The 23480-nt window shown below is 52.0% G+C and overlaps 1 protein-coding gene across 4 annotated transcripts in view; it reads right to left on the bottom strand.

Moving 5' to 3' along the window:
* Window positions 1-5444: 5444 nt before the first annotated feature.
* The window catches only part of DIAPH1 (diaphanous related formin 1), a 117037-nt gene continuing 99001 nt past the window's right edge, over window positions 5445-23480 (bottom strand). For all 4 annotated transcript variants that reach the window (XM_040995575.1, XM_040996317.1, XM_040997015.1 and 1 more), the window contains 10 exons: window positions 18262-18360; window positions 17681-17775; window positions 17292-17393; window positions 16962-17201; window positions 16743-16872; window positions 15986-16110; window positions 15347-15511; window positions 15116-15251; window positions 13598-13684; window positions 5445-7267 (listed from right to left, as the gene is read on the bottom strand). In XM_040995575.1, the coding sequence (XP_040851509.1) occupies window positions 7110-7267; window positions 13598-13684; window positions 15116-15251; window positions 15347-15511; window positions 15986-16110; window positions 16743-16872; window positions 16962-17201; window positions 17292-17393; window positions 17681-17775; window positions 18262-18360 (1337 nt within the window). In that variant the 3' untranslated portion in view covers window positions 5445-7109. The remainder of the gene's footprint in view (window positions 7268-13597; window positions 13685-15115; window positions 15252-15346; window positions 15512-15985; window positions 16111-16742; window positions 16873-16961; window positions 17202-17291; window positions 17394-17680; window positions 17776-18261; window positions 18361-23480) is intronic.

Genomic DNA, 23480 nt, shown 5'->3' with positions numbered 1-23480 from the left:
ATGGGTGTTGCAGTTCAGCCTGGTTCTGTCCAGCACACACTCGGCCCTCACATAAACCAGCGGGAGCTGCAGCCTAGTCGGAGCGACCCACAATAACCCCCACCAGGCCCGCCCCCTACGCTGGTTTGCCACTATGTGTGGCGGACTAGTCCAGTCTGTCCCACATCCCATTCAGCTCTCATACATGCCAATGGGCATTAAAGCCTAGTTCCATCTAACCAGCTCCATTATCCAGCCCACACAGATGTTGTTGGGTGCCTTTTTTTTTTTCATCTTTTTTTTTTAAATTTATTTTTGGCAAGCTTTACATAGTTAATTTGGGTAAAAATGGTCAAGGGCTACAGGAAAGTGGGTAAGATTATTATTTCCACATTGTTTCCTTCTTGTATCTGAGGTAAAGGGGGATATTGAGGGAGAAGCCCCACCCGGTTTCCCACCCACCCCAAGTCTCGCATGTGGGGCATGCTCTGAGATACTGGCTCAAGTGGATTCAATAGTTAACCAGTTTTGAAATTTCTGCCAATCATGCCTCTCCAAACACGATGAGGTTTGGAAAAATCCATTGATTGACATTGTCCATCATAGCGTCTCTATTTGCCTGGTATTTTGTTGCCAACCTTTGGCTGAGGTGGTTGATTAACTTGTTCCATCATCTGTCCTTTCATGGTTAGGGTTCTGAGTCTGGCATTTCAGTTTGGGAGATCGCCAAAGAAACTTCGTCTGAGGTGATCCCAGGCCAGATACTTGTATGCACCAGCAAGTACAGGGCCCAGCACAGTCCATCATGCCAGTCAGCTGGTAGTTGCGATTGCTGGGTTGGTTCTGTTTTCAGCCCCACCTTCCACTGGAACCAATGGGTGTTGCAGTCCAGACGGTTCTGCCCAGCGCATACTTGGCCCTCACATAAACCAGTGGGAGCTGCAGCCTGGTGAGAGCGACCCATAATAACCCCCACCAGGCCCGCCCCCTACCCTGGTTTGCCAGTATGTGTAGCAGACCAGTCCAGTCTGTCCCACATCCCCCCTGGCTTTCGTACATGGCAAATGGCATTGAAGCTTAGTACCATCTAACCAGCTCAACAATCAAGCCCTCTCGGGTGTTGTTGAGTGCCTCTCTGTCTAGCCACCCCAGCCCCTGCCCTAGTTTTTGTGCCCTCCCGTGGGAGCGGTAACCCAAGAGGGGGGAACCCACTATTTCCCTCCCAGGTCCCTCCCGAATTGTGCACTTTCCAGGTGGTTCTGCAGTTTAACTTGACAGAATTAGCCCCCAGTGCCAATTTCTGCCAGCTGATGCTGTGGCTATGCCCAAACAACCCTCGCCCACTCTAATTGTAGGTTGCACCCATAGGAATAATCGGCCCAGCCTGGCTTTTCCCTGATCTAGTCCCCATGAGGCGTACAGGTGTTGTAGCCCTGTTTAGTCTGGTCTGCCCCCATCCCAGTTCATGCTCTCCAGTGGGAGTAGCTGTCCAGCAGGGGAACCACCCCTTATTCCCCTGCTGGTTGTCCCCTCCCTTCCTGGTTCTCACGTGTGCTGGATGGGCACTGCAGTCACATCAGGCACAGACAACCTCATCCTGGCACTCTTTAGTGTGGACTGGTTTTTATCGTAACCAAACCTGGCTCGACCCTTACCCTGTTCTGGTGCTCCAATTTGACAGTGATGACGTTAACTGATTCAGCCTGGTCTGCCCCCGTGTTGGGTGCCTTTCTGTCTAGCCATCCCAGCCCATGTCCTGGTTTTTGTGCTCTCCAGTGGGAGTGGAAACCCAAGAGGGAGGAACCCACTATTTCCCTTCTAGTCCACTCCCACTCCTGGATTATGCACTCTCCAGGTGGTTCTGCGGTTTAACTTGACAGTTAGCCCCCAGTGCCAGCTTCTGCCAGCTGATGCTGCGGCTAAGCCAAACCAACCCTCACCCACTCTAAGTTTTGGTTACAGCAGTCGGAACAATCAGCCCAGCCTGGCTTTTCCCTGATTTAGTCCACATGTGGCCCACAGGTGTTGTAGCCCTGCTTAGTCTGGACTGAACCCATCCCAGCTCACGCTCTCCAGTGGGAGTAGCTGTCCAGCAAGGGAGTACCCCCATATTTCCCCTGCCAGCTCCGCCCTCTCCCTCCTGATTCTCACGTGTACTAGTTGGGCACTGCCGTCACATCTGGTACAGGTAACCTCACCTTGGCATTCCGTAATGTGCACTGGTTTTTTGTCATGACTGAACCTGGCCTGACCCACACTCTGTTCTGGTGCTTGGATTTGCCAGTGGATGATGTGAACTGATTCAGCCTGGTCTGCCTCCGACCCATGCCAAATGTATGCCAGTGGATAACTTTCCATGGCCTGTTTTGGGCTGTTTCCTATCATGCTTCTTGCGCTTACCTGCAGGGTCTGTGTTCTGCCAGAGGAGTTGCCCAGGCTCCTCCATCAGAACCTCTCCTGTGCCAGATTTCGCACATACCAGGGGGTCCATTAGCCAGCCCTACTCAGTTCACCTCCTGTCCTAGCAGGAACAGTGGCTTTTCCTGACTGGCCTTCAACCCAATGTGGTTCTTACTGTTGGATGTTTCAGTCTGCCACGGCTCGTCCATACCCACATACAGCTCACACATGGCTCAGTAGGGGCTGAGACCTAGCCTATTCTGTCCCACATCTACCCTGGTCCTCCAGAGCACCAGATGGTGTTGGAGTCTAGCCCGGCTTGGTGTATCCATTCCCAGTCCACACTTGTGCTGAGACTACAGCTGTATCCTGATCAGAATGCAGCCCCCATTCCAGCCCCGTGCCTCTTGGTGGGAACCAAAACCCAGCTAGGGTGTCCCCTTAGCTCCCCAACCGGACCTGTTCCCAGCCATAGATCGTGCGCATGTCAGTGGTTGCTCTAACTCAGCTTGGCACAGTCCCTCACCTGTCCTGGCCCCAGCCTTCCTGATTTCTAATTTTGCTTGTGGGCTAATGATTGCTCAGTCCTACCTGGTCTACCCTGTTCCACTGGAGCTGCTTCGCCCAGCTTGTCCGACCCCCAGGTCTGGACCATGTGTTCACCAGCGGGAGCTATGACCCGCCAGGGGAGTTTCCCAAGTTCCTCCACTTGACCCACTCCCAGTTCTCATACATGCCATTGGGGTTTAGGCCAGTGTCCAGCATAGTCTGGCCTTCCATTTGGCCTTGTATGAGCTGGTGAACGTTGAAGCCCGGTGCACCCCACACCCTACTCAAGACGCACATTCGGGTATTGCTGCTTTGACCAGTCCAGACTGTTGTCGGTTCCTTTACCTGTGAGTGATGGCAGGCTCCTTGGTCACACCTAGCATAGTCCATCACCACCTCAACTCTTGTTTGTTTGAATCAATTTTGAAAGGAGCTGACCATCGTTTCTTTTTTTTTTATTTGAAAGATTTATTTATTTATTGGAAAGTCAGATATACAGAGAGGAGGAGAGACAGAGAGGAAGATCTTCCATCCGATGATTCAACTCCCCAAGTGAGCGCAACGGCTGATGCTATGCCGATCCGAAGCCAGGATCCAGGAACTTCTTCCGGGTCTCCCACACGGGTGTAGGGTCCCAAGGCTTTGGGCCGTCCTCGACTGCTTTCCCAGGCCACAAGCAGGGGGCTGGATGGGAAGTGGAGCTGCCAGGATTAGAACCGGCACCCATATGGGATCCCAGTGCGTTCAAGGTGAGGACTTGTAGCTGCTAGGCCATTGCGCCGGACCCACCACCTCAACTCTTGAGCTAACTAGTGGAGCTAGTATTTCCACGGGGTTTGGCCCACACATCTCACACAGAATCTACCCCCGGATATGGTTCTCTCATGTGCTAGTTAATGTCATGGCCCTGCCTAATGTGATCTGTCTCCTGATCCTTCATCATGTCAGGTAATAAGGTATGATCCTGCTAGGCAAGCCCCGAGCCTTAGCTTTTGCATGGACTGGTGTTCGGTGGTCAGCATTGTTCAGTGATTACAAGTACTACACAGGATTTAAAGGAGTTTGGTGTATTAGTCTTATTTGTAAAGATCATCTGGTCCCTCTCCTCCAGCCTACCTACCAGGTCTCATTACCCTCGCCTACATTCAAAGGAAAAGTTACTCTGTCGTTGGGAGTCTTCAGGATTGATTGACATCCCAGAAGTACAGTGGGCTCAACATGGAGCTACCTAAGCAACAATTCAAAGCCCAAAACCCCCGAATGGCGCACTGGCCGCCCAGGGACAGGTCACCACGTGTACGAGCATGGAGATCCCTGCCTGGCACCCACCAGCAGCCTGTTGGCTGCTCAAAGTTTTAATCCCCAGACCCCAAGTTCGCCCTCTCCCTCATCCCATCCACTGCGCAATGATGGCGGTAGGTGGGGCCCCCTGGGCCCGCCCAGCCCTCCGGACTTCCCCCTTTGGTGTACTCACCATGAAGGGCGCAGCTTCTGGAGTTCGGGCAGGCCCAGGGGCCCAGCCATCACGTGTATGTGGTGGCTGGAATCGGGGCTCCAAGCATCCAGTTCTTTTTTTTGCCTGTCACCCCTTCTTGGAATGACAGTATATACCCTTGTGCATTTCCTCGCATCACACTTGGTATGTAAGTTTGGTTTCTCAGGGCTTTGCCTTGAGCCTAGATGGGGCTTTCAGTGTTACAGCTTTGGAACTGTTGGAGATGGAATGATTGTGTGTGTTGTATAAGACAAGGGCTTGCATTTTGGGAGGCCAGGCGGTGATTTACATAGCATTTGGCTACTGCCCCTTTAGATGCATGTTTGTGGGCACTGAGGGCAGAAACTTAACCCAGTGATGCAGGTTAGAAGGTGGGCTTTGTGGCGAGTCCTTGGGTCCAGAGAGTATGCCGGTTCCATCTCTGCTAACAGGCTGGCCAACAAAAATACAGGGAATTCGATATGAGTTCAGGGAAAGGGCTCCATGGTAGACCTTTTGGCTGTCGATTGAACTGCCATTTGTGGCACCAGCATCCCATATGGGCACAGGCACTGGTTTGAACCCTGGCGGCTCCACTTCCAATTCAGGTCCTTGCTAATCCAGCTCAGCTGGGAAAGCAGCTGTGGCTGGCCGGAGTGGACCCTGTACCTACAGGCTAGACCCAGAAGCAGCTCCCGGCTTTCAGCTAGCCCAAACCTGGCTGTTGTAGAGTGGATAGGATATCTCTAACTGCCTTTCCTTTCAGATGAGTAAATTTGTAAAAAGGAGTAGGGGCAGGGGATGCTCAAAACAAAAAGGGAGAAATATGGAGGAAATAAACTGGTCACAGAATGTTTCCTGAGGAATGTTGACCCTGCTGGCAGCAGCTGCCAGTTCATCATTCCCATGTGCTCAGGCACAAGGCCTAACATTTTGACCTCGTAGTGATTTCTCAGAGCAGCTAGGTGTTGAGGCAAGGGGAGAGGGTAGCGGCACTGAAGTGATGAGATAGCATAGAAATTACCCAGAAAGGTGCATGCAGTGCTATTTCAATGCTTTATTAACAGTTGGAAACGACCTAACAAACTGGCGGTGATGACATCTCCAAGGCCAAAGAGGCAAGGGAAACAGGTTTACATTTTGTGTCCCCTCCTTTTTAATTATTTTTTTAATTACATGAATCTTAGCAAAAGTAGATTTAAAAAAGAAAGGGTCAAAGCCCCAAGTGTGATTGATAAGGGAGAAGGGGTGACGCAGGGGAGCAGACGGACCTCTGCACCACTGTCCATCCCTCTGCCATCCTGGCGTGCAGAGTTTTCCTTCCTGGTGGCCCGCCAGTTTCCTAAGTGCTGCCCGGGGCCAGATCTTAACCGTACCGTTCTCCCCCAGAGCCAGGGGACCAGAAGCTAAAAGGGGCACATGGAGGACCGAAGTGCCACCTGACCCCAAGTATGTGTGAGCTTCCTGGATGCAGCTGGGGTTCCCAGTCAATTCCATGTGTCCACTCCGGAGAAGGGAGCCTGGGGGTGCAGTGTGCAGGAGCGCCCCCTTTGCCTCCTTGCCCAGCTAGCATCGTACATTTGGCTTGATAAATTGATTACATTTCTACAATATGGTTGCCCCGCAGCTCCTGCAGTGCTTAGCCTTGGCCCAGCTCAATCAGATTGGCTCCTCCTGCCCCACAGCTGGAGTGGGCAGAGGCAGTCTGCCTTGGCCCCAGGGTGCATAGGGTCAGCGCCAAGACTTAGCAGCCAGTCAGGACTGAGGCTTTCAGGGAAAAATTGTGGAAGTCTGGAACCTGCCATCAGAATCTCAGACTGAGGGGAAAGGGAAGGGTTTTTCTTTAAAAAAACAGCTTTTTTTTCTCTTTTCATACAAAAATAGATCCATTTGCAAAACAATTTCTTAGCCAGGAGGCTCCTCCTCCCATTGCCTTGGAGACAGAAGGGTGGGTGAGGTGTTGGGATGGTCACATTACAGCCCACACTCCACGTGGTGATGCTCTGAGGAAGGGAGCAGGGGGAGCCTTGAGGTTGGTGCAGAGGTGCGGGCACAGGTAGGGCGGCAGGCTGGAGGTAGGCTCCACCTCAGGGGCACCGTGCCCCGCTAGCCTACCTGCCCAGACTCTGGCACGGGCCACTGTGGGAACTGGTTCCAGTGGTCTAGATCCTTTGCGTTTTGGGAGGCCTTTCCCAGAAAGGTGGGGTCAAGGTGGGATTTGCTGCCCACTTCCCAGTGTCACACCACTAATAATAAATAACAAAAGCCAGGAGAGGGAGGGGAAGAGCAGAGGTGACAGCAGAAAAGAGGAATGACCTTGACCAAGGGTTGGTAAGCTCCATGCTGTTCTCAGGGCCCAAAAACCACAAAAGAAAACACCAATCAGCAAGACCGACCTAAGGGAAATGTGGCTGGGCAAGCAGGCTGGATGGGCCTCATAGGACACAGCCCTCTGAGTAACAGGAGAGACAGGGTTAAGGCAGCTAACACAGACCCTGCTTTGGTAAGAGAGCAGCCAGGGCTGGCCGGGCTGGGCCCAGGCCTCCCTCAGGCCACCCTTTCCTCCCGGCCACAGAAGCTGTAACGTTCAGAGGGCAGCAGGCCAGAGAGAGACTGGGTCAGGATGGCGGGAGTGGCCCCTGTGACCCCCTAGGCACCTGCTGCAGGGCAGGCCGCAGTCGGAGCTGCTGTGGCCCTGGGCCCCAGCCTAGCTTGCACGGCCAACCAACTCCTTGGCTTCCTCATGGATGGTGAGTGCGCCCTCGCTGGTCTTGGGCAGCTTGGCTGGAACGGCAGTCATGGCGTCCTCCTTGGTCAGCGCTGAAGCTAGCACAGATGTGACTGCACAGCCGGTCTTCCTGTTGCCTGTAGGAGACAAGAGACTCCATTCATGGAAAGCCTTGGTTCTTATTTCTTTTCAAATGTCACACCGCACATTCAGCTGGAAACCATGCAAACAGCTGTTTTGTAGGATTCCCAGGCCATTCTTTTTTTTTTTTTTTTTTTTAAGATTTATTTATTTTTGAACAGGAGGCAGAGATTCAACATAAGGGGTATATCTGGGGCAGCACAGATTGAGTATGGTGTAACAGCACAGCAAACCTGGTCTTTGTTCCCACATGAAAACAGTCCCCAGCCACCCAGAACCAGATCTAGGTGTTATTCCCTTGGCATTTCACAAGCGAGGAAGCACAGGCTGTTTGCTCATCACAAGGTTGCTGGAGTTAGTTGTACTACAGTTGAGTGCATGGTAGTATCTCCAGGTTCCTGCCAGTGTCGAGAAAACTCCTCCCAGAGAGGTGGGAAGAGCTTGCTCTTGCTCTCTCTGGTCCCCATGCCTGCTTTTCAATGGAGTGTAAGGAGGGAGAACGGGGGTGGGGTGGGGGGGGGTGGCAGAAGAGGTTCTCCACAAAGACATCTCCGTCTCAGTGTGACCCCAGTGTCCTCCAGAGGAAGGTGTGCCCCGGGCTGTGCTCGTCTTTTTTTTTTTTCCCTTAAAATATTTCTTATTATATTTTTGACATTCTTTACATAGTTAATTAGGGTAAAAAGGTTCAAGGGCTATAGGAAAGTGGGTAAGACTACTATTTCCACATTGCTTCCTTCATGTATCTGGAGTAAAGGGGGATAGTGAGGGAGAAGCCCCATCCAGTCTCCCACCTACCCCAGGACCCTGTGTGCTCATCTCTTCTCCCCATTTTCTGGAAGCATCACAAGAGACTGCCGTGTACACAGATAACTCCCTGGGGTCAGGGAAGGCTTGACATCAGAATTGTGTGTATTTGGAGTCCACTGAGGCAGATCCATGCAGACCAAAGAGTGAAGGCCAGGGCCTGGGGTGGAGAGGGAAGCGGCAGCAACAATGCACAGGCACAGGGCTGCTTGTGGAAATGATGAAAAGGTTCTTGAGTTCCTACTTAGTGACGCTATGAAAACCCAGAGTTAGATGCTTGAAAATGGTGAATTTGGGGCATGAGTTACAGCTTGGGGGTGGGGAAGAGGGGCAGGTATTTGGGTGCCTGGGTTCCCTCCAGGATTGACTCTGCCACCAATTCGAATTTTGGGTGATGTACTCAGGAGGCAGCAGGTGACAGTTCAAGAACTAGGGTCCCTGCCACTTATGTGGGGAGACCCAGACTGAGTTCCTGGCTCTTGGTTCCATCTGGGTAGTTCCATCCCAGCTCTTGTGGGCAGCTGGGGAGTGACGCAGCAGATGAAGATGTTTGTGTGTCTGCCTTTCAAATACAAATAAATTTTTAAAAATTTATCTTATAGCAGAATGACAAGAGAGAAATCTTACATCTGCTGGGTCACTCTGGTATTTGCAAAGCCAGGAGCTTCTTCCCATGTGGGTCTCTGGGGCCCAGGCACTTGGGTCATCTTCCTCAGCTTTCCCAGGCACACTGGCAGGGAGCTGGACTAGAAGGCAAGCAGCAGGTCTTGCACTGGTAGTGCTGAGATGGGCTGCCAGCACCCCAGGTGGTGGCTTAACGCTGGCCCAGACAATTGTAAAATGACTCCCTGGGGATGTGCAGGAAGCAGGACAGTCAGCAGTCCAAAATAGGACTGAAAGAGAGGACACATGCAGGAACCGAGTTTAGGGGGCCCAGAGCATAGTGCCTGCAAGGGGCCAGTTGCCCGGGCTCGGGCAGGCAGAAGCCACACTCTCACAGCCCATTCTCACAGCTCAGGCTCCCTCAGGCCAGGCAGGAACACCTAGCATGCTCTGGGTTACCAACTCAGAGGTCTGCTCCTCCTCCTGGGGGCCCAAAGGGGTGTCTGTCAGGAGGACAAAGAACAGTGAAGACCCCCATGGACAAGCCTCCAGGCTCTTCTGGTTGAACATTTGTGCATCAGCGATGGATGGGGAAGGAAGGGAGCCCATGCGAGTGCCTGCTGGACTCCGGGTACGCATCTCTTAGCTTCTACTGAGTTGGTCACCCTTGGCCCTACTTAGTTCCTACTCCTTTCCCCAGGACCCCATTTGTCACATCCACAGTGGCTGGCTGCAACTGTTGTGCTGCTTGGATTCTGCCCTACAGCAGTTGAGGCAATACTGTAGCAGCTGGTGTGTGTGTGTGTGTGTGTGTGTGTGTGAGAGAGAGAGAGAGAGAGAGAGACACACTAGTCCAGAGGGCAAGTGTGACAGGTCTTCAGTGTTTGCTAGACTCAGGAAGCTTGTGATGCGTCACAAATTTCATGAGAACTAGGAGCAGATGGCAGATAGGAAATAGACCAAGTTCTGCTTTTAAATCCTTGAAAGTATATATATATGTATGTATGTATACACACGCACACACTAGGGATGGATCCAAGGTGGCCTGATGTTAGGAATGTGAAGGCTTTTGTTGGAACTGGCAACAGAACCAACATTCCACTTTGTGGCCTCCATGCTGTTACTATGAAGAGTATATAAGCCCTAGAGAACAAGGGACCTCTTCCCTTCTCTCCCTACAGACTCATAAGCTCATGCCAAGCAGTGGCAGGAGCCGGTCGCATCTGAGAGGATCACCACCGCACTGATAGGCCCATGGGTGGGGGGAACAGATTTTTAAAAAAATATTTATTTATTCTTTATTGTAAAGTCAGATATAGAGAGGAGGAGAGACAGAGGAAGATCTTCTGTCCAATGATTCACTCCCCAAGTGAGTGCAATGGCCAGTGTTGCGCAGACCTGAAACCAGGAACTTCCTCCAGGACTCCCACGCAGGTGCAGAGTCCCAAGGCTTTGGGCCGTCCTCGACTGCTTTCCCAGGCTACAAGCAGGCAGCTGGATGGGAAGTGGAGCTGCCGAGATTAGAACCAGCACCCATATGGGATCCTGGTGCATTCAAGGTGAGGACTTCAGCCGCTAGGCCACGGTGCCGGGCCCTTGGGGGGAACAATTTTGAGCTCCAACTTGAGCTCTCCTGAGTCTGGGTTCCAAGAAGTGAGAAGTATCCAAGGATAGAATCAATCATACAGCACTTAGGGAGATGAGTTAGAAACGGTTAATGATGTGGAAAAGGACCTTTATAAAACACAAGCTAGGAATTACTACTAAAGAGGAAGTGTTTTTGTTAATAGACTTCCTTTGGGAAGAGGAAACTAGGACAGCTGGGGCAATCATTACCATCCTAAGTACTCATTATTGTCTAAAACTCCCATTATACTTCCTGTCCTATTTTTGTAAAAGGAGAAAAGAGTAAGTGGTGGTTCAGGTAACATTTTTGTAAAAGATTCATTTGTTTGAAAGGCAGAGTTAGAGAGGGAAGGAGGTTTTTCCATCTGCTGGTTCATGGCTTGGCCATGTGAAGCCAGGGGCTTTGTACGGGCACAAACTCTTAGGACTTTTCCAAGTGCATTTAGCACGGAGATAGACTGGACAAGGAGCAGCTAGGACTCAAACCGGGACCCATATGGGATGTTGGCAGGTACTGCACCTTTCTCTAGACAAGCAGGCATCAGAAAACCTTCCTGAAGGAACTTCAGGACCTGTGTCATGTCCACAGCTCTCCTGGTTTAGAAGAGGATGTGGTCCAGCAAGAGAGAGACCACTGTTGGCTTAGTGGACACAGCCCTGGGGAAGACTTCCTCTGGCTCTTAACTCCATTGCCCTCCAAGCAGCGATGAGACACTGGTCCTGGAGGTCTTGGGAACCTTTCCAATGCCAAGTTCCAGTAGTAAAGTGGGTGCTTACAGGGAAGCTGGGACATGGGGAAGGGAAGGAAAGAGTGGAATAACTGTCTTCCTTCCCCTTCATCCCTTCAAGCAAGTGGCCTGTGCAGAAGAGGTCACAATTCAGACGCGGAGATAAAAAGTTGAGTCACTGAAACCCTGAGCTGAGTCAATCATGGGCCTGCAAGAGCAGCTGTATACAATCCCAGGGATTCTTCCCTGTGACACTGAGCCCATTGTCCCCACACACCCTGCACTTCACAGTACTTTACGTGTTGCTTTTAATGAGCCAGCCTGATAGTGGGGCTCCTCCACTAACTCCTCAATGGGGCTTTGTACCCCACTCCCTTCCTCAGGTCTCCAGAGGCGGGGAAATTGTAACACTGCTTTAAGTCAGGGAAGAGACTGGCATCTCTGATCAGGAACAGCTGCCTCTGGGAAAGAGGAGGGTTGTGGCATTTGCTGGCTCACAGCAGCTGGCCTAGCAAAGGGTAGGGAAAGGGGGGGGGGGGGGGGGGGGGGGGGGGGGGGGGGGTGGGGGGGGTAGTGGTGGAAATTGGGAGGAAAGGGGTAGGGGGTGGATGGGGGAAGAAGTGAAATGTGGAGAAAAAAATGTGGTGGATGGGGATGGGGATAGGATTATGGTTTTGGTAGTTTGGGGTGGGGGGGGTTTGAGTGTGGATTGTAGAGTTTGTTGGTAATGGGGGGGTGGAGATAAAATAGGGGTTAGGGGGAGGGGGGGTGGGTGGGGGGGGGGGTGTGGAATGTGAGGGAAGGGGGGGAGGGGTATGGAAAATGAGGGAAGGGGGGAGGGAATAGAATATTGGGGAAAGGAAGGGGGGAGGGGGGGGGTTTGGGGGTTGGGAAAAGTGGAGAATATGTTAAATGGTAGGAGTGAGGTGGTAAAGTGTGGGAAGGGAGAGGAGGTGGAAATGAATGTGGAAGGGAGGTGGTTTGGATGTGGAAATGTATTTATGATGGAGATGATTGGGTTTTAATGGGGTTAGATAGAAAGGGGATGGGAAGGAGATGAATGAAGGGGGGAAGAATGGTCCCTCCTGCCCTGGGAGGCAGTACCATGGCTAACTTGGGTCCTCTGCTGCCAGGTTGTGTTCCAACAGAACCCAGCTTCCACGCCTGCGACTCTGGAGGGCGGGACTTCCCCAGCAGAGCAGAGCAAGCTCTGGCCAGCTTCCCGGGGACAGGAAGCATCTGGGATTCTAGTTTAGCTACACAGGAAGAGGCTTAAAAGGGAATTCCCCATCCAAAGTGGGATGCAGGTTGGCACTTAACTGAGACTTTCAGGACAACAGATGCGATGTTCTGTTGTTGAGTTACAAATGCTTCATACAAAGCTACACCACCTTATATGGAGAGGGAAACTGCAGAGCAGGAACCTTCAGAGACTAAATAGATTACTAACATCAGCTGTATCACTCTTGAGATACAACACGCAGGCTTACAGATGGCTGTTGCCTTCGAGTCCCAAGTCATCTGTACCTACCTCTCCTCCTCTTTACAGAGTCTGTACCCAAGATGCCAGAAAAATTGTAAGAGTTGGGACGAAGGATTTAGCTCGGGTAGAACAGGCAGCCAGCCACTGTGGACAAAAACCCATAGCAATCTCAAAGGTTTGGGCCAGGACCCTGAGTTACTGTGGGTCAGCATGCTCCGGATTCTGATCTTTAGGTGCCCTGTTTCAGACTGGGATGGGTGTTAGAAGTCACAGGGCTAGGGGTACAGCAGCCTGGTGTTAGCGCTCTTGGAAACAGTAACCTAGAATGCAGCCTCCTCTGTACCTCGGGTTCTTCAGCCTGGGAGAGCAGCAGTGACTACTACCCCCAGAAGGCCTTCCGCAGACAGTTGGTGCAGGTCACCCCCACGAGGGACAGCCTGGGTTATACTTGTATGGAGCACTGTGTGCTGTCCTGAAGAAAAACCCATTCATGCTTCCCCATTAACTAAATCCTGGATCCTCTCACTCAGTATAATTGCCATGAATCTTTTGAAAAGTTGAGGAGGAGATAGTGGAGAATGAGTTGGCGAGGACCGGCACAGGGGAGGGTGACTGCTGCCCAGGACAAGGTGAGTCTCTGCTGCAGGCAGACATCTGAGGGTGGGAGACCTGCCCTGTCTTCACAGGGTTTCACACTGTGCCACTTGGTCTCTGTCGCTTAGGAAGTCAACAGTAAGGACTCTATAATTGGACTAGATTGAAAAACCTATGGAAATGTTAGTTTTTAGGGCAACTTTTGGTCAGGGCTCACTAAGCTCTCTGCCCTATTTCCTTTTTTTTTTTTTTGGCAAATTCTTGATTCAAGAGTGGGAGAAATACAAGAATAGTCTGACTCATTGCCAGTCCTCACACCCTAGTTTCCCAGGACAGTACTTAGTGATATAGGAAGAAGTCACCTAGAAAATGCACATGACACATGGAGGCTTTGTGGAGAAGTCTCGCCCTTCCCAGGGCAGTGTTTCAGAACCAGTGAGGCATATACCTGCCTTGGCACCCAGGCGGAGCTCCCCATGCTTACTCACCCTGGCGAGGGCCTCTCTTACGCCGGAATGCGGCCCCAGACTGCAGGGCTTCTAGAAGGCTGTCCATCACACCTGTCTCATCACCCTCTGTCATGGAGAAACATGGAGATGTGTCAGGCAGAGCAGCAGGGCAAATATTGCGTGCCATCCAAGATGTTCTTGCCTATGGTGACAGGCAGCACAGGGTAGACAAAGAGGGCTCCAGCTTCAGTGTCACAGCCCGTGTCTGTTTCAAGTGACACTATGCTGGACTTGCCATCCAGGCCACACCCTGGGCCGTGTCCCTGCAGGGCCACCCTCCAGGATTCAGTTTGGAGTGGCACATGGAGACCAGTACAGAGACTACCTTTTTGGAATTAACAATCAAGTGTGTTACCTCTGTGTTTGTACATTTCACAGCTGTTTACACAAACCCTCAGGCTTGATTTCAAAGCAAGGTGGAGGAAGATTGCTGATGAGTACTGCCTCCAGTGGCTACATCTTCACCAGTTCAGCTTTACATCTAAGGGGAAAGTCTGACTGGCAGGGAAAGAGTTAAGATAGGAACCTCTTCCAGCCTGGCTATGTTTCCATGGCAACAGCTCACTATAGTGAAATCTGAAACTGTGAAATCCCAAGGAGCCTGTAGGCTGCCAGCTCTAAGGCTGGGGCTCACTGCTCCCAGCGCCACCTGCTGGCTGAACACCAACAGTGTGGCTGACCTATATTTCAACCTCATTTGTTTGACCCTAGGGTAGTGGGAACCGGGCAAGGTCCACTACGCCACCTGTTGGCCGGTGTGGAAGGTGGAGTCCAACTCCACTCTGCCTTACATCACTGGATTCATCCTAGCAGAAACTTGGGGCCAGCATACCTGGAACAAATCCTACAGAGTCAGAATTGGGGGGAGGATACTCGGTATGGACATTATTAAAATAAGCAATACTGGAGCGGAGGTTAGGGCACGGGACTGTGCTTCAGAATAGCATAGAACTGTGCTCAGATTCTTTACAGACCCGTGAACCCCTTGCCTTTTAGGCAGAGAAGGGCAGTAGCAGTTCAGTGCCCTGAGCAGACACTGTATCTGTTGTATTTCCGCTGCTCCAGGGAGTAAAGGCTGGGGGCAGGGAATCCAGAGTGGCAAAGCAGCAAAGACAGGAAACAGAGGGCCAGTAATTGAGACCATATGTTTCAACAAAGACATGCTTCTGGTAGTGAAATACCCTGCGGAAGAAAGAAGAGGGTAGCCAGCTCTCTGTCCCCCCCCCCGTCAGAGGTCAAGCCATTTGCAGCCAACAGTGTGCTGAGCTGTGTGAATGTACAGGGGGCAGGCAAGAGACATTTTAGGAAAGAAAAAGTTCCAGTGGAGGGAAGGCCACAAGGACCTTGTGATTGGCAGAAGGAAAGTGTATTAACAGCAGTACTAACGTCATGGGGGTCTTGGGGCGATTGAGACAGAACCTGCGAAGTGACACTCCTGACTCCAGGCTGTGACAGCTCCTGCCTCGGGCCAGCAGCCCTCCCCACTGCACAGCTCACCTGCATTCATGTCGATGAGTTGCTCTCTCTTCTGCTGCTTCTCCAGCCGCTCTTTCTCTGCCTTCTCCTTGGCTAGTTTGGCTCGGTGCATCTTTTCTTCTGTCTCTCGCCGCTTCTGGTTCTCCTTGACCGCTTGCTATGAGACAGGATGGGGAGAATGTGGGCCTGTGAGCACCTGGCAATGGGCAAACGCTCCCCCAAAGGCTAAGGGGCAAGTAGCCCTTTGCTTACCAAAAACATATTTTTAAAGTTGTGCAGGTCCATGAAGAATTCTTCCACAGACAACTTCTTGGGGTCAAAGAGGAAGTAGTCACCTAGCTCCTTATAGAGGTTTTCCATGTTGGAATGCATCATTCGCAGCTTATTGTACTGTTCCTGCGCATCTTTCACAAAGCTGTGCGGTCATGGAGTAAAGGACTCAAGCACGGACACTGGCATGCCCCAGGCTGTCCAGCACTGCACCCCTTGTAGCAATAGATAACAGAAGCAACCTATTCCCCCTGCTTTCTAAGTAAATCCTAAATTATGGTACAGTCATAAAATAGGAGGTGGCAATTTAGAAAGAGGAAGTTCTGCATTTGTATGGGATGTATAAAAGGTAAACGCAGCACAGTTTAAAAACACGAGGTGTGAATCACAAGCCCGGGTGGTAGCAGTTACCTTTGGGAAGCAGTTTGTGGAAGGCGTGTTGGGGAATGAGGGAGGACTCTGATTTATCTGCGGTTTCCAATGCCACAACAATGAGAGTGCTATGTATTTACTGGAAAAGAAAAATTTACAAACTACGTATTGCCATAGTTATCCTAGCCTCCTCCATGGGAAAGTTTCTTTCTCTTCCAGGAGTAACTACCCCCTTCCAAGAAAGGATATAGTCATCTTCTCAACAAACTTGTCTTTTTCATCTGTGGCAGCTGGAAAATTCTGAACATCCCTTTCCACGTCAGCAATCTGTTTCTTCATCTGATCAAGGTTCTTTTGCAAGTTCTCAGCAGAAACTACAGGAAAGAGGACAGAGGTAGCGAGAGTTTTACTAATATGGCACTTCCTGGCCCAGGACCCCTCCAGCCTGCAGAGCACAGCTTCAGGCTGTGCAGTCTCCGGCACCTGACCAAGTTAGTTCTCCCATCTAGCCTCCTCTGGTCGCTTCACACATTTGTGACTGTAAAGAGTTTGCTAATTGAGACTCTAGTCTTCCCGAGGTGAACAGTGCTGCGTGCCAAAGAGGAATCATTTAACAAATGTTTCCAAACTCCCCTGAGATCTCGGTGTCACATGTATTGTAGGGAACAGGCTGTGAGGAGGAGACAGACATGGAAATAGTAGGGCAGGCACCTGCCCTGTTTCTCCTGAAGGCTCCTTTTTCTTTGCTTGCTTCTAGGATGGTGAGGCCCGATTTCTGTTTGCTGCTGCTTTTGGGTATTTCCCTGGGAGAGAAAGACAACTTCCATATCTTGGCAGGGAGACCTTTGTCAGCCTCACACTCCCCCATGCCACACCTATGCCCTCCAGTTACAGACTGAATGGGAGAGGAGCTGGGATCTAGACAGACAGTTGTTTATTTCTCTCCACGCAGAGTCTTGGTGGATTCAGTGTCACCTTTTTTTAGTTTTACCCCAATCTGCTGTACCTCGGCTGGCTTTCTCCACATGGGCCAGCTCATCTGGAAACTTGAGGACATCAGGATACTGATTCTCACACAATTCGGCCAAAAAGTGTAGCAGTGTCATCTTCTGATCTGTGGACTTCGTGTCCCGGAGCTTTGGGTGAGTAGAGAAACTATTAGTTCCAACACCAAAGACCTGTGGCCTTTCCCTCTGTGTGGTCCTGCTCTAACCTCCTGGCTTACCTTACAGAGGAAGCTGATGTTGAAGCCAAAAGCCCCAGCGTTCCTGGAGCCAGCGTTCATGTAGTTTCCTACCAGCAGGGTAAGCTCCAGAAGACTGGAGAAGCTGTTGCTCTTGCGCAGCTCTTCACATGCAGCAGTGACAGACACAATCTCTGGCTTGATGTTCTCCACCTGCTCATTGAACTGCAGCTTGAAGAGAATGGCATTGAGGCGAGGCCGCAGACGGGGCACGGTGCCCATCTAGTGGGGAAAACATGCAGTTCTGTGACACCATAAGATACAGGCTTGAGGACAGGATAGTACTCCGGCTGTTGGGGAAGGAACTCTCACCACCACGCCAAACTGCTCGGACTCAGCCAGGTCATCATATTCATCCTTGAGCTCAGAAAGCATCTTCAACTGCTCTGGCTCTGGCATCTGCTTAATGAGGTTCTGGAAGAGAAACAGTGTGCTGTCCACTCGTGCCTCAATGACTGACTCATTAGTCCTGCACTCCGCCCAACAACCATACCATGAAGCAATCAATGCATGGTATAAAGGAACAGCTAACTGATGAGATGGCAAGATTTTTGGAAAGATCCCAGAAATAACCTGACCATGAGAGAAATGGCAGACCTTAGTCATTGGTAGAGCGTGGCGTCACATCTAAGCAGATGGAGCTGACACAAGTGTGCAGCTGGGAATAGAGCCCGCTGGGGCACAACGACTTCACTCCGTACCTGGATCATGGACTCAGTAAGAACAGCCTCATTCACCTCCAGGACAACATTCTTGATCTCTTGGTAGGGCATGCGGAAGGACCCCAGAAAGATGGCTGCCAGGAAGTAAGAGACGAAGACATGCTCAACAAATCTCCCCAAAACTCATCCTATACACCTAGGAGGCTAGGGCTCTTTACAACCATACTGTTCTGTGTACATTACCCAATCATGGATTCCTCTGTCTTTGTTAACACTGAAGTCTTAGATTTATATTAAACATTGATGTATATTAAATACTTCACCTCACTCACAGGACTCTTATCCTCAAAGCTGTCAGTGCCTTCACCTGCCAACTGTTAAACGTCCTGTTTTGCCCCTAAACCATACCCTGTTTTTTGAGCTTTCTTGTTACCTCCCTGTTTCATTTTCTGAGTGTCTGTTTGACTCAACCATCTCTAACTAAAAGCGTAATGTTACAGAACTATCAGATTAGATGATATGCTGGAGATCCATTAGTGCCTGGCATACAGTTCACCAAATGGAAGGCTGAAGCGGTAGGACCCTATATTGGACAGAGAGGTGCAACCAAAGTTACTCACAGAGATTCTGAGCTGTTTTGGAGTCCAACACCTTTAACTCTTTGACTTTTTTCTTCTGTACAGATTTTTTCTCTTCTCCACCTTCCTGGTCTTTCTTGGCTAGGAAGGGAAAAATTCAGAACCATGACTAAAGACAAATTAGTTTGCATCAGGTGGGTATGGGGGGAGGGGAAGGAAGGAAGGGTTATTATATCCAGTCAATAGGGGTGTAGTGAGAGTTTCGCCTATCATGCCAGGAACAGGTACATCGGGTGCCTAGACAGATTTCTCCACAAGCTAGATGGACAGATGGACACTGAATATGAAACTGCAGGTGTGAGGAATCCAGTCTGAGGAGTGAGGCAGTGGGCTCTCGTCAGAGGGCCGGTCCACTTGTGTGCGCTGTTCCAGGGTCTGAGGAGGTGATGGACATTGGTCACACCAGTTAGAACCTACGGAGTGCCTGGCAGTGGTGGCTGAAGCAGGAAAATGACTTGAACCATTTTTTTTTTTTTGAAGAATCGCTTGACTGCTAGAGAAATAAAGCAATGCAGGAGGAAGAGGAGACCAGTTAGGGAGCTGCAGCAGCTCCTCTCGCAGAGCTCGTGGTAGCCTCCTGAGCTAGAAGCAAAGGTGGTAGTGAGGGCGGCCCGGGTTCAAATCCTGAGGAAGGGAGAAGGGAGAAGGGAGAAGGGAGAAGGGAGAAGGGAGAAGGGAGAAGGGAGAAGGGAGAAGGGAGAAGGGAGAAGGGAGAAGGGAGAAGGGAGAAGGGAGAAGGGAGAAGGGAGAAGGGAGAAGGGAGAAGGGAGAAGGGAGAAGGGAGAAGGGAGAAGGGAGAAGGGAGAAGGGAGAAGGGAGAAGGGAGAAGGGAGAAGGGAGAAGGGAGAAGGGAGAAGGGAGAAGGGAGAAGGGAGAAGGGAGAAGGGAGAAGGGAGAAGGGAGAAGGGAGAAGGGAGAAGGGAGAAGGGAGAAGGGAGAAGGGAGAAGGGAGAAGGGAGAAGGGAGAAGGGAGAAGGGAGAAGGGAGAAGGGAGAAGGGAGAAGGGAGAAGGGAGAAGGGAGAAGGGAGAAGGGAGAAGGGAGAAGGGAGAAGGGAGAAGGGAGAAGGGAGAAGGGAGAAGGGAGAAGGGAGAAGGGAGAAGGGAGAAGGGAGAAGGGAGAAGGGAGAAGGGAGAAGGGAGAAGGGAGAAGGGAGAAGGGAGAAGGGAGAAGGGAGAAGGGAGAAGGGAGAAGGGAGAAGGGAGAAGGGAGAAGGGAGAAGGGAGAAGGGAGAAGGGAGAAGGGAGAAGGGAGAAGGGAGAAGGGAGAAGGGAGAAGGGAGAAGGGAGAAGGGAGAAGGGAGAAGGGAGAAGGGAGAAGGGAGAAGGGAGAAGGGAGAAGGGAGAAGGGAGAAGGGAGAAGGGAGAAGGGAGAAGGGAGAAGGGAGAAGGGAGAAGGGAGAAGGGAGAAGGGAGAAGGGAGAAGGGAGAAGGGAGAAGGGAGAAGGGAGAAGGGAGAAGGGAGAAGGGAGAAGGGAGAAGGGAGAAGGGAGAAGGGAGAAGGAGAAGGGAGAAGGGAGAAGGGAGAAGGGAGAAGGGAGAAGGGAGAAGGGAGAAGGGAGAAGGGAGAAGGGAGAAGGGAGAAGGGAGAAGGGAGAAGGGAGAAGGGAGAAGGGAGAAGGGAGAAGGGAGAAGGGAGAAGGGAGAAGGGAGAAGGGAGAAGGGAGAAGGGAGAAGGGAGAAGGGAGAAGGGAGAAGGGAGAAGGGAGAAGGGAGAAGGGAGAAGGGAGAAGGGAGAAGGGAGAAGGGAGAAGGGAGAAGGGAGAAGGAGAAGGGAGAAGGGAGAAGGGAGAAGGGAGAAGGGAGAAGGGAGAAGGGAGAAGGGAGAAGGGAGAAGGGAGAAGGGAGAAGGGAGAAGGGAGAAGGGAGAAGGGAGAAGGGAGAAGGGAGAAGGGAGAAGGGAGAAGGGAGAAGGGAGAAGGGAGAAGGGAGAAGGGAGAAGGGAGAAGGGAGAAGGGAGAAGGGAGAAGGGAGAAGGGAGAAGGGAGAAGGGAGAAGGGAGAAGGGAGAAGGGAGAAGGAGAAGGGAGAAGGGAGAAGGGAGAAGGGAGAAGGGAGAAGGGAGAAGGGAGAAGGGAGAAGGGAGAAGGGAGAAGGGAGAAGGGAGAAGGGAGAAGGGAGAAGGGAGAAGGGAGAAGGGAGAAGGGAGAAGGGAGAAGGGAGAAGGGAGAAGGGAGAAGGGAGAAGGGAGAAGGGAGAAGGGAGAAGGGAGAAGGGAGAAGGGAGAAGGGAGAAGGGAGAAGGGAGAAGGGAGAAGGGAGAAGGAGAAGGGAGAAGGGAGAAGGGAGAAGGGAGAAGGGAGAAGGGAGAAGGGAGAAGGGAGAAGGGAGAAGGGAGAAGGGAGAAGGGAGAAGGGAGAAGGGAGAAGGGAGAAGGGAGAAGGGAGAAGGGAGAAGGGAGAAGGAGAAGGGAGAAGGGAGAAGGGAGAAGGGAGAAGGGAGAAGGGAGAAGGGAGAAGGGAGAAGGGAGAAGGGAGAAGGGAGAAGGGAGAAGGGAGAAGGGAGAAGGGAGAAGGGAGAAGGGAGAAGGGAGAAGGGAGAAGGGAGAAGGGAGAAGGGAGAAGGGAGAAGGGAGAAGGGAGAAGGGAGAAGGGAGAAGGGAGAAGGGAGAAGGGAGAAGGGAGAAGGGAGAAGGGAGAAGGGAGAAGGGAGAAGGGAGAAGGGAGAAGGGAGAAGGGAGAAGGGAGAAGGGAGAAGGGAGAAGGGAGAAGGGAGAAGGGAGAAGGGAGAAGGGAGAAGGGAGAAGGGAGAAGGGAGAAGGGAGAAGGGAGAAGGGAGAAGGGAGAAGGGAGAAGGGAGAAGGGAGAAGGGAGAAGGGAGAAGGGAGAAGGGAGAAGGGAGAAGGGAGAAGGGAGAAGGGAGAAGGGAGAAGGGAGAAGGGAGAAGGGAGAAGGGAGAAGGGAGAAGGGAGAAGGGAGAAGGGAGAAGGGAGAAGGGAGAAGGGAGAAGGGAGAAGGGAGAAGGGAGAAGGGAGAAGGGAGAAGGGAGAAGGGAGAAGGGAGAAGGGAGAAGGGAGAAGGGAGAAGGGAGAAGGGAGAAGGGAGAAGGGAGAAGGGAGAAGGGAGAAGGGAGAAGGGAGAAGGGAGAAGGGAGAAGGGAGAAGGGAGAAGGGAGAAGGGAGAAGGGAGAAGGGAGAAGGGAGAAGGGAGAAGGGAGAAGGGAGAAGGGAGAAGGGAGAAGGGAGAAGGGAGGAGAAGGGAGAAGGGAGAAGGGAGAAGGGAGAAGGGAGAAGGGAGAAGGGAGAAGGGAGAAGGGAGAAGGGAGAAGGGAGAAGGGAGAAGGGAGAAGGGAGAAGGGAGAAGGGAGAAGGGAGAAGGGAGAAGGGAGAAGGGAGAAGGGAGAAGGGAGAAGGGAGAAGGGAGAAGGGAGAAGGGAGAAGGGAGAAGGGAGAAGGGAGAAGGGAGAAGGGAGAAGGGAGAAGGGAGAAGGGAGAAGGGAGAAGGGAGAAGGGAGAAGGAGAAGGGAGAAGGGAGAAGGGAGAAGGGAGAAGGGAGAAGGGAGAAGGGAGAAGGGAGAAGGGAGAAGGGAGAAGGGAGAAGGGAGAAGGGAGAAGGGAGAAGGGAGAAGGGAGAAGGGAGAAGGGAGAAGGGAGAAGGGAGAAGGGAGAAGGGAGAAGGGAGAAGGGAGAAGGGAGAAGGGAGAAGGGAGAAGGGAGAAGGGAGAAGGGAGAAGGGAGAAGGGAGAAGGGAGAAGGGAGAAGGGAGAAGGGAGAAGGGAGAAGGGAGAAGGGAGAAGGGAGAAGGGAGAAGGGAGAAGGGAGAAGGGAGAAGGGAGAAGGGAGAAGGGAGAGGGGAGAAGGGAGAAGGGAGAAGGGAGAAGGGAGAAGGGAGAAGGGAGAAGGGAGAAGGGAGAAGGGAGAAGGGAGAAGGGAGAAGGGAGAAGGGAGAAGGGAGAAGGGAGAAGGGAGAAGGGAGAAGGGAGAAGGAGAGAAGGGAGAAGGGAGAAGGGAGAAGGGAGAAGGGAGAAGGGAGAAGGGAGAAGGGAGAAGGGAGAAGGGAGAAGGGAGAAGGGAGAAGGGAGAAGGGAGAAGGGAGAAGGGAGAAGGGAGAAGGGAGAAGGGAGAAGGGAGAAGGGAGAAGGAGAAGGGAGAAGGGAGAAGGGAGAAGGGAGAAGGGAGAAGGGAGAAGGGAGAAGGGAGAAGGGAGAAGGGAGAAGGGAGAAGGGAGAAGGGAGAAGGGAGAAGGGAGAAGGGAGAAGGGAGAAGGGAGAAGGGAGAAGGGAGAAGGGAGAAGGGAGAAGGGAGAAGGGAGAAGGGAGAAGGGAGAAGGGAGAAGGGAGAAGGGAGAAGGGAGAAGGGAGAAGGGAGAAGGGAGAAGGGAGAAGGGAGAAGGGAGAAGGGAGAAGGGAGAAGGGAGAAGGGAGAAGGGAGAAGGGAGAAGGGAGAAGGGAGAAGGGAGAAGGAGAAGGGAGAAGGGAGAAGGGAGAAGGGAGAAGGGAGAAGGGAGAAGGGAGAAGGGAGAAGGGAGAAGGGAGAAGGGAGAAGGGAGAAGGGAGAAGGGAGAAGGGAGAAGGGAGAAGGGAGAAGGGAGAAGGGAGAAGGGAGAAGGGAGAAGGGAGAGGGAGAAGGGAGAAGGGAGAAGGGAGAAGGGAGAAGGGAGAAGGGAGAAGGGAGAAGGGAGAAGGGAGAAGGGAGAAGGGAGAAGGGAGAAGGGAGAAGGGAGAAGGGAGAAGGGAGAAGGGAGAAGGGAGAAGGGAGAAGGGAGAAGGGAGAAGGGAGAAGGGAGAAGGGAGAAGGGAGAAGGGAGAAGGGAGAAGGGAGAAGGGAGAAGGGAGAAGGGAGAAGGGAGAAGGGAGAAGGGAGAAGGGAGAAGGGAGAAGGGAGAAGGGAGAAGGGAGAAGGGAGAAGGGAGAAGGTTCACTCTTTTGCTTTTAATGAGATGAAAGCTAACACAGACGCGAAGGGATACAATGTCCTCCAGTGGGGTAGATGAGTGTAGCAATTCATGACATCCCACTGTTTCCTTTCCAGTCCTGCTCCCTGCTAAAGTGCTGGGACTGTACCACCCACATGGGAGACCTGGAGGAAGCTCCTGGCTTTAGCTTGGCCCAGTGCTATTGGTTGTGGTCATCCCCGGAGTGAATCAGTGGATGGAAGCTCTCTGTCATTCTCACTTTTATTTATTTCATTTAATTTTAAGTCAGAGAGAGAGAGAGGAAGCGGGGGGTGGGGTAGGGGGGAGAGGAGGAAGGAAAGGAAGAGAGAGA

The sequence above is a fragment of the Ochotona curzoniae genome, unplaced genomic scaffold (genome assembly GCF_017591425.1).
Source record: "Ochotona curzoniae isolate NIBS_2020 unplaced genomic scaffold, NIBS_Ocur_1.0 contig_1, whole genome shotgun sequence".
Lineage (NCBI taxonomy): Eukaryota > Metazoa > Chordata > Mammalia > Lagomorpha > Ochotonidae > Ochotona > Ochotona curzoniae.
Note: the sequence above shows the minus strand (reverse complement) of the source record. Positions and strands in the feature narration are given on the sequence as shown.